This window comes from Nyctibius grandis, chromosome 3 (genome assembly GCF_013368605.1).
Source record: "Nyctibius grandis isolate bNycGra1 chromosome 3, bNycGra1.pri, whole genome shotgun sequence".
Classification (NCBI taxonomy): domain Eukaryota; kingdom Metazoa; phylum Chordata; class Aves; order Nyctibiiformes; family Nyctibiidae; genus Nyctibius; species Nyctibius grandis.
This window is the reverse complement of record NC_090660.1, coordinates 33,228,920-33,244,718: the sequence shown is the minus strand read 5'-3', so window position 1 is coordinate 33,244,718 and position 15,799 is coordinate 33,228,920. Positions and strand designations below refer to the sequence as shown.

Sequence of the window (15,799 nt, the reverse complement as noted above, 5' to 3'; positions counted from 1 at the left end):
AATAGATGTGCTGCCGGAGCAGGTAGTCCCAGCACAACCTGGTGTCCACCTGGAAGTATGGTGTGGGCAGCTGAGGTAGCCTCAGGTGGGGAGAGGACAAAAAGCCTACAAGCTTTTTGTTCAGCCATGGTCTGCTAGGTCATCTCTTTATCTGGTGTGGCTGGCTTCACATTCTACCAAGCAGAGGAGCTGGCTCTTTGCGGTTCCTTATAATTGAGTTACCTGCCCCACCAACCCTGTTTCCTGGAATTAAAGAAGATGCATTTTCTTGAGGGCTGGAAGCAGAGGAGGAAGTGGCTTGAGTTCCTACAGAAAGAGATTAAACCTTATCCTAACCTTTTTAGCCCAACTTCCATAATTTATTTTTTTTCCTCAAAAAATCTTCAGCCTGCTACCCAACAAGCTGCAGTGGGAAAGTGTAATTGCCATGGTCATATTTATTCATTTTGTAAATTTTATAGTCTCTTCACTTGCTTCTGAATGTCATCAGTACATCCGAGATCCAATATACTGCTGACTGTCTCCCTTGCAAAAGCTGGCTTCCCTCACCAGGTCCATGCAAAAGAGAGTGTGTAGACTGTAGGATTGCAGACTGATAGGTTGGGGAACACATTTTGGTTTATGCAGTTTGCAAAAAAAGTTCAGTATTCTCACAGAGCATTCTGCCTGTTGCACATGTACCACAGCACTGCTTAATATCCAATAATGCTCTGTCTTGCTTTATTCTGCTCTTAAACTTTAATTCCAGACAAGCAAGTTGTTTAACTTCTAAATATAATTCTCAGAAATGACTACAGCCATGCAAAATGCAAAAAGCCACCTACCACTCAACAATTTGCATCAGTTCCTATGGGACTGAAGAGCTTTCAATAGGTCCATTTTTAATTAGTAGTCAGTAGGAAATGCAGCTTCTCTTGCAGGAGGGAAAACCCTATAATGGTAGCCTGCTCAGTTACTGGAAACGTGGTGTATTTATGGCAGGTGGTATGGTACAAGTGCTCGGTATAGTCCCTTATTTCCCCTGCAAGCATGACTGAACACAAAGGAAGAAAAAAAGAAAAGCCTGTGCATCTATTACTGCCTTTGAGGGTCATCTGGCTACTATTAATCAGTTGATTACTACACATTTTTCCACAGAGTACAGTGAACACCAGCCAACCAAAGAAAACATCCCAAGAAAATACCCACCAGAAGGGAGCCATACTCATGAAGGGTACTTTATTCCAATGGCACCTGCCTTCTCACTATTGCTAGGGCTTCAGCAGGACTGGGAGCAACAAGGGGAGCAGCCGGCAAAGGAGAAAATTTCTTCTATTTTGGTATTCCAGAATTTACCTGCCTTTGGCAGGACAAGCCTTACGTTCAGCATTTCTGCAACTTAAGCAGCACACTTCTCAGCTGTACTCCTTCCTGCCTCTTGCTGTCATCAGGCAGAATTCAGTTTGAAAACACTTCCCAATTCTTAAATGAAGAGGTAAACTACAGTGGAGATTGTTTGTTTTCTTTTTTAATGGAGGTAAACTGGAGTACAGTTTGTTTTATTTTTTTTCAGTGGAATACTCCTAGGCTTGCTTTCTGTGAGGCTGGATGACTGCCCGTCCTGAAACAGATGCCCTCAATTCTCAAGGAGGTGACTTCAGGGTTTATCCTTGAATTAGGTGATTTTGGGACATTCGACAAAGCTGATCCATTTTCCGGGGATGAAACATGGAGAGAAAATAGAGCTGATGGAAAAGTGATGAGGGAAAGATTTTTCTTCCCTTAATGATGACTTAGAACAATAAAGCATGGTTCCTAAATGTAGATTAAGATCCACAAGCACTAAGCAAATTGATAAAAGCAAAAAACCAGAACTTTAAAAAATCCTAAAGGGTGTTTTGAAACGCCCCCAGAGGAAAACTGTACTCTTAACACTCTAGTATCCTGCAGTATCTGGTAAATATCTAATGAAATCCCAGCTAACTTCAGCTTAGGCTCTGTATCAGCAAAGAATACATGACAGGACACCACCACAACCCCCCGCTCCAAATTCTGCAATGACAGCAGTGTGTTGGTATCGGCTCTGTGACTGTTAAAAGGTTTTTCACACGGGACTTGGGCATAACATGTCTTGGGCTAAATTTTAAGTGCTAAGAGTAGAATTTACCTCTTTGCCTTTGGTATGGTAAATCTATGAATAGGAAACTATGCCCTGTTTTTCCTCCCTTTTCTCCTCTTCTCTTGAATCAGCAGAAACGTCACTGACTTCCCAGGAAGCAAGAGACCCCTATGTACAGATACCAGGATTTACACTAAAGTATCCACTTGATATCAGTTTGTAAATTAATAGATCTTTACAAAGATTTATCCAAAAGAACACTGTTTTAGAAATGTTTATGACATTAGACCCTAAATAACTGTTTATTTTGGCAAGAAAAAGAATTGTTTTGCAATTTTTCATTGTAAGTTATATCTACAGAATCAAATCGATCACTAGCATAAGAAGTGTGTATGACTTCCTTGTCTTCGATGCAGTCCCATCTGTTTAGGAAGCACCTAACTGACCATGCTTACACAAAAATTTTGGATTTAAATTAGTCAGCATTTGTCCAGGTTACCATCTTGAGCCCAAAGAAAATTTACATGTGACTGATTCCCCTCCTTGCAACTCTCTCTACAATATAACTTCTGCTCTGTCTTAAGAATATATCAAAATACGCTCTGTGAATCACTGAGGTACTGCTCCATTTATACCTGGTGTCAATTACAACCAAAAGTGGATCTGGGACATTTTAGGATTCTGGGTGTAAATACAAAGAAGTCATTGCAAGGTCAAGATTTTCTACTCTTCCAGAATACAGCAAATTATTTATTTGCAAGTCTTGGTTTATTATTTCATCTCCTGTTTTACAATGCAAATTCCAAAGTAAGCCTCCTTGTCAAGAAAATGAATGCTTAGCATTTATACAGTGTTTTATCAATTCAAACAAACACGTAAACATGTCAGTCCTTCTACAAACCCTGCTCTCTTAGGATATTAAAAGATTGCAAGATTGGGCCATTGATATAATTCAATGGAATGACCTAATCCAATGCCAAAGACTAGCTATTTTGTTTTCTTCTTCGTTTCCCAAGCTACATATGTACTGACTTCTCTGGGACAACACAAGCTTCACACTCAGCACAATGGGAATTCACTTATGGTATGGAAATGAAATCACAAATTTTGATATTTGTGGAGCCACTTTGGACTTACACCAGCACACCTAAACTCAGACTTGTCCTTCCATCTACAAATAGCTCTATTTCTGGTGTTGCAAGGAGTCCACAAATGTGCACCATGTCCGGCTGCATGTTTCCTGGCTATTTGTAGGTGTAGCCTTGCTGAGCAGACAGAAAGGTCCCTGAAGGAACACTTCTGCCTTGAGTGCACCCCGTAGAGGCAGGTACACTTTTCCACGAAGCCTCAGAGCAGAAAATATGAGTGCTCAAGAAGTCTGGAGTGGGGGAGAAGAAACCTTCTACAAGGGACCTGGTGCTCTGCATAAAAAGAGAGAGGAACATACATTCCCCAGCGGCGGTAGCTCTGGGTTAACTGCGATAAAACAAACAAGCAAAGAGGCAAACCCCAGCCTTGCTTCCACAGCCACCGCAGGGAAAGGGCCGATTTCGCAACCCCTGCTTGTGCAAGCAGCCCCATGGCAGGAAAAGGGACCAGTTGCACAGGTCATTGGAGCAGCTAGCCCTAACCGAGTGCTCATGTGTGAGCACGTCTCGTCTTTGTGGTCTTTGACATTTCTCATTGGCTCCTCATCACATAGGCTGCAGCTTTAGCAAACTAAAGATCCAAACCAACAACAAAAAACATAAAACCCCAACGCACTTTACAACCTAAATTGAAGCAAAGCTCCTAAAATGGGTCCTAGATTCAATCACCCATGACATATACAAAGAAGTTTAGTAAATAGATTAATAAAGCAAAACCAGGCTGCAGCCTGAAAAACACAGTACAGTTGAACACCTATAGCCCTCAACCCCCCAACAGGAGAATTTGCACATTAACAACAGGTTAGGAGTGATACGTATCATCATGTATGTGCCATCGGTCTCTTTAAGTTGGGAGTTGCATCTACCTGCAGAATGATAATACAGCTGCATTTCTAATTGCACCAGAGGGTCTCGACCTAGCAGAATCAAGCCTCTTGCATCCACTGAAGTCGATGAATTTGAACCAACAACCAAGAGAGGAGATGAATAAAGACACCCCTGTAAAAGTATTTAACATTTAGTTTCCTTTTAAACAAAAGACTTTTTTTTTTTAATAGACTTTTAACTTCACATATGAATGTGCTACATACGACTGAACACAAGACAGGATGGCTGTTAAATATGGGTTAAAGGTAGTATGTATTTCACAACCAGTGGAAATACTTGAAGAAAATTGCTAGAATCCTACAAACTAGTTTTAATTAAAAGCATCCAATATCTCAGCAAGCAGCTGATAATTAGCTTTATTATTGTAATTTAATATGCTAGACTTCACAATCTCTGTGAATGACTCTACTTTAGAACCATTTTAATTCTATTTTTAATTTCCGCCTCATCACACAGCTCAATGTAAATAATAACTACAAAGATGAGGGGTGGTCCTTTCTGAAAACTAAAAACTGAGAATCATAATAAGCACTTCAGTGTCCTTCCATTTCTGTTTAAAAAAAAAAAACAACAACCTCCAGGTCTTTTAAAAGACTGCATTAAAAGAGAAAAAAGGTTAAAACTAAGTGGATCAATTTCTCTCCCTCTACACTAATTCCATATTCAGCATTTTCTACAAAGGCTAGGGAGATGTTTAGTTTATTCAGTCATTTCTCTATTCCTGCTTAGTGCAAATTCTGGTTAACTACACAAATTGACGATACAATTATGAGCATACAGTCAAATTTCAATGGAGAGCTCCTGTCTGCAAAATGAAGGAAGCACTGTAATTCAAGACACAAGATTAAGAAAAGAACTCTGCTAACAGTGCAGATGTGAAACATTTATGTCTGGCACATGGGAAATTAATTTCTGTGTTAGTGAATAATTGTGAGGGTGTAAAAAAAGTTGTCTTAAAGATCCTACGTAATTCTCAATTATTTGGGAATTCTTTGTCAAAGCACTGACAAATGATAAAAACTGCATCTTGTATGCGTGTATGTGTTCTCCATATGCACTCTTCTTAGCATTCTACCATCTCTAAGCTGTATTCAGGTAACAATTCATTGTTAAAGGAGATAATTAAAAAAATCCATTATTTTATTGACTTTGTGTGCAAATTACTAAACTTGATATCATTGCAAATACGAAAAAGATTCTTCCTTCAAGTTTTTGAATTGCAACCAGAGTCATCATAAATTGTTTCCACAATATGAGAAAATATGAAGGTAATTTTCCTAATTAAGGCCACATTTTATTAAATCATTAAACTCTGTCACCTTTATTCACTAAAAATCAAGCAGAAAAGTGGAATAAATTCACCATGACAAAGAAAATGCACACATTTCCATCATATAAATAAACTGACTAAAAAAAGGTGGAGTGTGTAAATTAAGACACTCAATCTAAGAACATAGTACATGCTCAAGTGCCCAAATTGAGCTCTTGGATATTCTTCCAGGACTCTCACTCAAGAGAAGGCAAGCAGCAGATGCAAAACTCTACTTTTTGTATCCATATATATATATACATATATATATAATTTTAAAAGTATAGGATGTCCTTAACACAGCATATCTAAATATGCAATGAGAAAACAGAAAAGGATCCCTTTATGTCTAGAATTGTTATTGCCAAGTATCCCCAACAATCTATCAGTAGTCGATTTGTCCAAATTATAGGATGTTTCAACAATTCTGCTTCATGATCACAGAATTGCTTCCTAATTTCCCTTCAAACTGTTCAAGATGTTATGGATTATTAAGGACATTATCAGCCTGAATAAGCATATTAGAGATCTGTGTGATTTTTTTCCCCTAAATAAAGCTAAAAATAACTCCTAAAATTACTATAATTGAAATGAATTAGCAAGTTTCTCCACACTACATGTTTCAGTTAACTCACTCTGCTTTTGCAAATATTTTGGACCCAATCCACTACGGACAATTCCAGCTTTATATTGCAATTGCTCCACTGTTCTCAGTGAGTTGACACAAGCAGAAAAATGAAGCAATGCAGCGGGGAATCAGATCTATCTTACAGAGCAAGTTTCTCTTTTACTGAGAAAGCTAGAGCAACTAGGATGAGAAGAAGAAATGCAAATCTTTCACAAGAAATACACTTCAAAATAAGCTAAAGAAGTGGACAGTTCCCATTGCTTTAAAAAATATTGATGCTTTCAGTGTGACTGCTGTTCAAAAACTGCAGTCTGAATGGCCTTTTGAGGCATTTATACAAGAAGCATGAGCGTCTCATGCAGGTCCCAAACCGGTAGTGTCCTGTCCCCATGAATTTGCAATGGTACAAACAAAACTAAGAACAGGCACATATCTTTTCAAGACTAGGACCTACCTTTGCAGTCACCACACTGTGTTGGTAGTGACCTGCTCAGTGCAAAAAAAAACCAAATTGCAATCTCTTCTTGTTCACCAGCTTAAAGCATGGAGGAAGGTGTGTCTTTAAGGAGAAGGGTGAGGCAGAAGTTGTTGGGCTTTTAATAAAGATGCATCATAACATACTCTCGGTGTCTAACATAATTCTGTTTAAATTTAGGGAGCAAACAAAACTCTTCTTGACTCCAAGTTGTAGTTATGTTTATGTATAGATTACAGACGTAGGGACAACAAACCACAGATGACCTTGGAAGCAGGGAGTTTCCCAGCTGAAGTCAGTCCATTTTGCTGGATAGCCCCTAGAGCGAGAAAACTCCTGCAGCTAATTTGGATGAGTGGAAGGTCTTTAAAGTAGCCTCCTGTTTAAAAGTTGCCATAAAGCTGACAAGACCGAGGCTGCCTATCTTGCCTCAGATGGAGTTCACGCTCATCTCTAAATGCTGTTCCCCTCCAGTGAGGGAAAAAATCTCTGGATTAGAGAAATAAATACCAGTGAGGAATAGGTCTTTCCTGTTTTGACTCTTGCATTGAGTTGTAAGCATTTAAAAATGCTTCTCAAAGAATCATACTCCCAGAAAAACTGATTAGAGCCCTTACCTTCCACTCCTCAACTGACATAATGTATTCCCGGTACTCTCCTGAAGGTATCTGGCAACTGCATTTAACTCAACAGCATTTGTCCAGCAGCACAGCCTCCTTCCCTCCCTTTCTTTTTTTGGGGAAGGGTTCTGAGAAGAAAAAATCATTCCCAAACCTTTCTTTCTGTGTGATTTTATACTTCTTAGAAAAGTGGGGTTTGTTGCTTGGGAGGGGAATTCTGAGGGAGCCCACTACAGTGCCAGCAGCGCATCCCGCCGTACGCTCGTAAGGATGACAACTTTTTCCAAAGATCTCATTATTGCTACACTACATTTCTACTACTTTATTATGTTTTCTTTGGTCTAATTCTATTATTTTAATAACAGTAGAAAGTAATGACTGGTCAAAACGTAATCAAGTACATATGTGAGTCTTGACTGAAAACCAATAAAATTCACTATGGACTCTTCTTGCACATAAAACAGGAGAAAAAAAAAATCCCACAAGTGTTCAGTGGAAGTTTTTCTCTGACAAAGAGCCACACAATTAGGCTGTGATCCATGACTTTTGATATCCTCTGGACTTTTAATGAAAATGTTGCCAAAAATGATCTGCCAGAACAGCATATGATTCATTATGCCCTTGTTTTCTGTTGCTGAAATACGGACTGGATCCATTTCCTTGTTTTCTGCAAGATTGTGGCGTTAGTGTAAGAAGTACCTAAGCTCAAATAAAATCTGTCTGGAAATGTTTTTGGCTTCATTTTGGAGTTATCCAATTTTAATGATGAGAAATAAGTTTTGCTGTAAAACTCTGTGGATTGTTTCTCCACTTACATTTCTGCATTGCTATGAAGTGGAAGTGGCAAGCAGACCAGGTTTTTGGTATTGAGGTCCACAAGGGAAAGGAAAACTGCTATAGTAACGCTGAGATGGAGATATTGCATTTTTTAATTGTACACTGCATGTTACACAAATGACAAAGGTGTCATTCATGCGTATATAAGGAAACACTCAACCAGATCATTCCCGGAGTAAGAACTGGCAGCCAGGAGCCGAGGTGGAAAGTCACAGGTGTATGACAAGCTTGTCTCTCTACTGCAACTCACTTTGCTCACTTGGAGTTAGGTAGCCACCCTGGGAAATACTCAGCTGGGATAAATGATGCACACAGGATCAGCATCTAAGCTTCTCCAGTTACTGGGAGCATGAGGGGCAAAGAGAGAAGAGTCCTCTGCCCTGCCTGCCCATTGCTACGTTGGGCCTGAGAGAGTAGTGATCTCTGTTTAATTACCGGGATCCACCAGTCCTTCCTGACTGAATTAGGACAGTCAGTACAATTCCACATTATGCCTCTGCCTTCCTGTCGCTTCCCCTGGAAGCTGTACCCAGGAGGCAGAGGACTCTTGCAGGTATCAGTGCATTAGGTTTGCAATCCTGGCTCCTGAGGATGTCCAGTACTGGACTTCCATTGACTTCAGTCTGGTCAGTCTTCTCACTCGGTGGATAAACCTGCCTTCTCCTTGGCTTTTTATCTTAAATTTACTTTATTGTTAGGAATATGATTTCTATTTCTTATTTTTTTTTTAGACTTGAAGTATATCAAGTTCTGAGTTCAGGTTACTTTACTCAGAAAAAAAAAAGAAAGAAAAGGAGCACATGGATAGTCATCAATATTAATATTTGTGAGAAAGTCTTTAAGGTTGGAAGCGAGTCTGGGATAATAGAAACATGAACTAAGGAAAGTGCAGAGCTCTGCAGTATTTTGGGCACTTCCCCATGCAGTTCTGTTAAGGGCAGCTATCATTTTAAGAGTTCTTGGTCTTGCACTTGGTCTACACTTAGTTTCTCATGTCCACATGCAGCAGTTTCAAAGGCTTTGATAAAGCAATAAAGCATACGGCCATCAAACTAAACTTAGCTTTGCTAAGGACTGAGCTACCTTTTGAGGCAGGGAGCAGGAAATATATGGCAGTCTAAGCAGTATATCCTGTATTTTTAATTCAGTTTTAAAACAATCATTTATGAGTTAAAACCAAAGCAGAGTATGTCAATATTAGAAAGAAGCTTCTGCATGCGAGCGATGACACCTTTCAGAAAAGCGACATCGTATAACTAGCGTATGCTGCTATTATATTAACCCATGAAGAAGAATACTGGGCGTTTTCATGGTAACACGAACAAATCCATTCTCGCTTTTTTGACTTAAAATTTCCCTCATTAGAGAAGAGAAAGAAGGAATAAACAAAGTTACCTAAGGGCAAAAATTTGGTTTGGAAAATTCAGAGACAACTGCATTTTCACATAAGAAAGCCATCCCATCCTTAATTTTTCTATTTCACTAAGACTCCGAACACCTTAAACGATGCAATTCACTAGCAAGGCGAGAGAGCCGTGCTGCAAGCCACTCAGAACACGCCCCTGCTTAGCTGATTTGAACAAAGTCTTTCCAAGTATTTGGAAGGAATTTTAGTACTTATTTCTAAATGCAATATATTAATATGCTTTTTCTTTACATTTCAATGATCATTTATAATGTTTAATAGAGAGTCACACTACATGGTACTCCAGTATGTATGCGAGTTACAATTGATGTGAGCAGTCAACTGAAGCTAACAGAGTGCATCTTTTAAAGGATTTGGCCCTGGCAATGCATTACAGCTTCCAATTTTAAGACTAGACTATTAAAGTCTAGCAAATGGGTTGTTAAGGTGAATGCATGAAATATAATCAGGATTAGATACCTGGTTTATTTCATTTGGGGTTTTTTTGGACGGCTGGACAGTAAATGCATACAGATGTAACCTTGGTAGTATCTAGCTATTGAAAAGAAAAATACCTAGTCAGGAAGCTCTCATTCTAACTTCTGATCCCCACACAAAGTCCTTTGAAAACACTACTTGCACTTATATGTGTAAGCAGACTCAGTGCAAGGAAAAAAAATAGAAAAAAAAAAAAAGAAAAAAGATAAAAAGAAAAAAAGATGAAAAAAGAAACATTATTTTCCTCTACAATAATTTACATAGTTTAAGCCAGTGGCCATACCGGTCTAAAAATTCTTGCATTCCACAAAACATCACTTTTTTGAGATAATTTGCAATCATAAGCTACATTTTTTTTCTGACACAGTATTATTAACTTTTAACAATTTTGGAAGCAGAATGCTTTGCACAATGTCTGGCAGCGTTACCATACCTTCTAGACCAAGGTAGAAGTAATCCAAGAAGTAATCTTGAAGCACAAAATTAAAAGTTTCCTCAGAATCGGCTGCTGCAGTGGGAAGTTGTTTCTTCACATGCACAGTTTCTAACTACACGCATCTTCTTTAATAACGACCACACACCGAAACCTGTCCCTTCACAGAGAGGGTAACTTTGCGGAGCAGGGTGAAAGGAAACCTCCAGCTGTGACAGGCTGTATCGCAAGGAGGAAAACTTCTGGTGGCATCGCTATTCGGAAGTCAGCAACTTCTCCTCTAGCGCCGTTCCCCTCAAGCGCACGGGGGCTGCTACTTCTATAAGTTCCTAATGGATTTTACAACCTCTGTACCTGCCTCCCCTCTGCACATTATAGGCACAAACAATTTGAACTCGGGCTTCGAATGAACGGCAGTGCTGGAGCTGACTCGAGGAGGTGAAAACAGACCGGTCCGCACCCGCTCCTGCGTGGGGGCAACGCTTCCACCGCCCCGCCGCTCCCCTCTCCTTTGAATCAATGAACACCCCTTCTCGGCCAGCTCCTGATGGCTACTCATCTCTGAAATTTTAAGGAAGCGCTCCAGAACACCTGGATTACACCCAAACTGCGGCGCAATGTTTTCAAATTTAAAAAAAAAAAAAAAAAAAAAGCGGGTGGGACGGGGAGGAGGGAAAGGATAGCATGGGATGGGATGGGATGGGACGGGACGGGAGGACCTGCCTGTTGGGCTCCGCAGTCTCCCACTTTACGCTCCCGGCAACTTCTCCCCCGCAGCGCCGGCTCCGCGCGGCCCCTCCTCACCCCCGCGCCGCAGCCGCTCGGGGCTGACTCCCCGCCCGCCCGTCCCCGGGGGCTGGGGCAGGTGCCCGTCCGGGACCCCCCGCCCCGCGGTACCTGCTACGCCGCGGCCGGGGCCGGGGCGGGGGCCGGGGCGGGCGCCGGGGCGGGCAGCAGCTGTGGCGGCGCGGCGCGGCGCCGCTCCATGTGCCGGCGCTGCCCCGCGGGCGGTGGCTCCGCGCACGGTCCCTCCCCCGCCGCTCCCGCCCGCCCTCCGCCCCGCTCCGCACCCGCGAACGCCGGCGCCGCCGCCCCGCAGGTGCGGTGGCTGCGCGCCCGGGCGGGCAGCGTGGCGGCCGCCGGCTCCCGCTCAGGGGTTTTTACCTGGCGAGGGGCTTTACCGGGGCGCCCCACCGGCTGCGGCGGGCCGGAGGCGCGGGAGAGGGGCCGGGCTCCGCGCCGCCCCGCCGGGCGCTGCCGGGTGCGGGCTCGTCCGGCGCCGGGACGCTGAGGTGTCCCCGCGCGGCAGGCAGCACCCCGTCGCGGCGGTACGGCTGGATGTCACACGCCGTCAGATGCAGACATCCACCTGTAACGCCTCGGAGCGAAGGTTAAAGGTGTCGGATCATCCTCCTTTATCTCAGCCGGGTCATTCGCGCCCCGTGCAGAACGTGTCCCACGCTTTCCAAGCACTTGAGAGTAACGGCGCAGGATCAGAACTTAAGTAACTTACTCAAAATCGGTGGCAGAGCCAGTCACTGAAATCCAGACCTCACGCTTCAGTCCAGAGGGCACGGTGAACCTGACGGAAATTACTCGTATGCTTACGAATTAAGCGCCTGTACACTTTGTGGAGGATCAGGATCTCATTTTTGCTGTGCTTCAGTTCCTCATCTTGCAGATGAGGATAATAATACTTCCTTTCTCACATCCTATCTTTATCTGTGCTCTCATATTACAAAAAAAAAGTTAGGCATAAGCTTAACTTTACACACGTGAGTAATCTCATTGACTTAAAAGGGACAATTCAGAGATGCAAAGTTAAGCAAGCATGTAAGCATTGGAAAGATCAGGGCCTTATAATGCAAGCTCTTCAGCACAGAAATGGTCTACTACTTACTGAAAGTCTATACTATACAACAGAATGAGGTCTCCAATGCTGTTGGGGGTCTTTTAGAACATAAATGGCAAGACTGTACCTGGGGATTTATTTCAGGCACTCCTTCCCTCTGCAGACATGACCGCTGTGTGCTTCACAAGCTGGGATAATACCTGGGTACGCTCAAGATGAACCAGGTATACCTAGTGCCTCTCAATTTTTTGATTTTTCTCACCTATCTTCACAGAGATGCAGAGCCCTCCTTTCACTACAACTTATAAGCAGACTTTATGTATCTGATAGGGTTGAAACCCAGGGCTAAACTCTCCTCTTATTTATTCCAGAATATCTCCACATCTTCCAGCAGGTTTGCTTAGAGGGAAACAAGAGCATTTGATCAGTAGAATCACACCTCAACATTAAAAAGAAAGAAAGAAAATAAAAAAGATCCCCCAAAAGATCCACAGAAGGTGTCACTATATGCTTAGCAGTCAGTACCTTTCTCCAGGAAATCCCAGCGAGCTCTGCCTCAGCGAGACTGGGAAATACAGGCAGGGAGAGCTTCAACCAACCACCCTCTTGAAAAGTGGAAGCTGGTGAACTCAAGGGAACGCAGCAACTTTCCACAGATACATGTGTCCGGACATTTTTCAAAAGAACCGACACTCCACTGAGGAACGGCGCTTTCAGGAGCTGTTTGCTGCTCTCCTGTGCTCCAGCTGCTGCAGGGCCCACAGGCCAGCGGCTCTGAGTGTGCTCCAGCCTACTGGGGGGGAGTTGGCTTGACGTGTATTTTTAAAGGCAGATTTCACACTGTGCAAGCCACGATCTCTCATTAAACATTTGATAAGTGTTTTAAGGTCAGAATCAAGTTGCTGGACATGTGAGCTGAGCCTGCTGAAGACAAATCTTGTGAGATGTTAAGCATCTTCTGCAAGTCGCTGCACTGAGGTTTGTTAACAGCTCATAGGAGCTCTCAGGACTTAGAAGATGTTGTGAAGATCCTTTTATGGCTGGCACCCTTGAGAATTACCAGTGTAATAGTCACGGCAGCACTGAGCTCACCGCCAGCAGCCTGCTCTCTTGTGCAAGTTTCTTGCTGGGGTAGCAGCAGTGGGTAGTCTGAAGAGAGCTCCACTGTCCCAGTGATGCTTACCAAGGCTAGAGCAAGCTTGAGCATATCTGCTAAGGTCGAGTTGCAGATATACACTTAGGCACTTGCCTGAGGAGCCAGATTCTATAATCCTTTTCTTGCAGTATTTCCACTGACATTACTGGGACTTTTGGATGACCCAAAGTGGGTTACAAATGATATAACATAGAGCAATGTATAGCAAAAAAACCCAAGTGGCCTTACAGTTGCCTAATTCATTGCCAGCTAAATCTTATCTCAGACTAAACCTACTAAAGAAACTTTTCCATTGCTACCAGGTTTACTCTGGGAAGCATCTAAGAAGGTTGCACAGTGAAGGGTTTCTTTCAGATTTGTTCTTAAACACAAATAGTAATTACTATTGCAGGATGTACAATGTTTCTATTGCTGTGTGTTACTATTTCCCATTTACTGCTTTCTTACAGCAGTCTTACCAACCTGAATCCTCAAAACCGACAGCATGCCACATTCACGCTGCCTCAGTCCATTACCGGGCAGGTGTTGATCATAAAATACGAAAATACAACAGAAAATTTTTGCAAATTGAGAACCAACAAAAAAGTTTTAAGCACGGAGCATGCATATTCTCTACAACAGCTGGAGTGCAGCAGGCAGATGCTCCTCTTGCCTTTCCAGTGTGAGATTTATGTTGTAGTCCTAAAAATTCTTCAGAGAATGGCCAAGGCACAGCACCCAGAGGGTTTGCCTGCAGGATTGTGAACTTGTTGGATGAGTAGTTCTCATTCAGTTTGGAAAATGGAAGCTCTGCTCAAGATGAGGATGGTGAAGATTTATCACCTGAAGCGTGGTAAATTTCCAGAGGCACAAAAGGGTAATAGATGTTGTTTTGTACCACCAGAAATCTCTCCCAAACCATGATTTCTACTATAATACTGTGACCAGCTTTGTTTCACAGTCCTTATCGTACCTAGGCCCCCCAGCCTGAGAAACCTCTCACAGTCCTATTTTGCTCTCAGATGGCTCTTCATACTTTGCAGTGCCAGAAGTGCTTAAGGAAATGTCATGGACCTCGTACTAAACAGTTGATTGGCAGCTATTTGAATATAACATAGGAAATACAGATAGCTGTTCCCATTCCACATAATGTCTAACATTTAATAGATCTTTGTTGTTTATAATTTTTGATCCATTAAACTGTAGTCTCAGCTTTTTAACTTCAGAAAAGAACTCTGTCACCTTTTAACAAAGCTCTAATGCTTTTGCCTCAAAAGCATCTCGAAAGTCCATGGTTTCCTCTCCTTACACATCACAGGAAATACCCCCTGTGCTACTGACGTATAAATACAAAATATCACCACCAAAGTCTTCTTACTTTCCCATCAATCTGTTCATGTCATTGCTGTGCTGACTCCTCAGCCATCATTGCAATGTATTTGTTACTCACCTCTCACTCACCTCTCTCCTAACTTATCTTGCATCCGCTTCCTACTGTCCTTTACTTGATCTCTCCCATCATTCTCATTTCTTATTTACATATAAGCATTTCAGGCAATTGCCTTTAGGCTTTTTTTCCCACGTAACTTTTCTTCACTGACGGACCTCCTTGAACTCCACTACAAGTCCCTTGCTGTCTCCAGTCTGTGTATTTTCCACTGATTTCTACTGTACTACCCTTTTTGAGTTACCTGTGCACAATTAGAAAGCCCCCCTTGTTGTTTTCTATACCTCAGCCTCTCGATTATTTTTTTGTGAGCTTCTTATCTAGAGGACAGAGAAACTCTTAGTGCCTTATGGACACTACCACAAACACAAGATAAATAATTGCTGTAATAATGTAAGGAAATGTGGGTGACAGCTGATCACATCTGTGAGATTTTCATCTGTATGTAGGTGAAAGGAGAGAAAAATTAACAGTTTGTCATCTTTGTTAACTTCTTTACATTTTAGGAATAGTAAATGCAAAGGGAGGGGTTTTTGCTCTTTTAAAAAAGGTAGAAGGATATTTTACAGTAAGGGAATGTAACAGGCTGAATATGACTGCAGACAATTTTTGGCATCAACGACAGGTACATATTGTATGACCGGTGACTGACTGAAGTGGAACCATGAAGCTGAATGACATTTGCTATTCAGCAAGGAGCATCTCAAGTTTACATGCATTTACGATTTTAGTGGAATTAAACACTCTGGTTATGGGTGTACACACGCACACACACATGCACACATGCACAAAACACTTGGGAAGGGGCGTACCAAAGATATCATCAGTCCCACTCATTGTATCATATCACTGGTTGAAAAGTATCCTTTCTAAAACTTGCTGCTCATAGTCACATCTGGACCAAAGCTAAACGTGGAACCAGGACAAATCCAGGAGCTCTCTCTGCATCCAGCCTGTTATCTCCTTGCTTTGCCAGATGATCTCTGGCATTTTTGCTCAGATGGCTCTGGTAACCTGAAGAACCTG

At 42.2% G+C, this 15,799-nt stretch overlaps 1 protein-coding gene across 4 annotated transcripts in view; it reads right to left on the bottom strand.

Annotated features, from left to right (window-relative positions):
* The window catches only part of IKZF1 (IKAROS family zinc finger 1), a 68,030-nt gene extending 57,638 nt beyond the window's left edge, over positions 1 to 10,392 (bottom strand). For 3 of the 4 annotated variants that reach the window (XM_068395979.1, XM_068395975.1, XM_068395978.1), the window contains exon 1: positions 4,113 to 4,182. In XM_068395979.1, coding sequence (XP_068252080.1) covers positions 4,113 to 4,137 — 25 coding nt within the window. In that variant the 5' untranslated portion in view covers positions 4,138 to 4,182. Of the gene's footprint in view, positions 1 to 4,112; positions 4,183 to 10,339 lie in introns of those variants that run through there. The other variant, XM_068395976.1, reaches the window with a different exon arrangement.
* Positions 10,393 to 15,799: the final 5,407 nt, after the last annotated feature.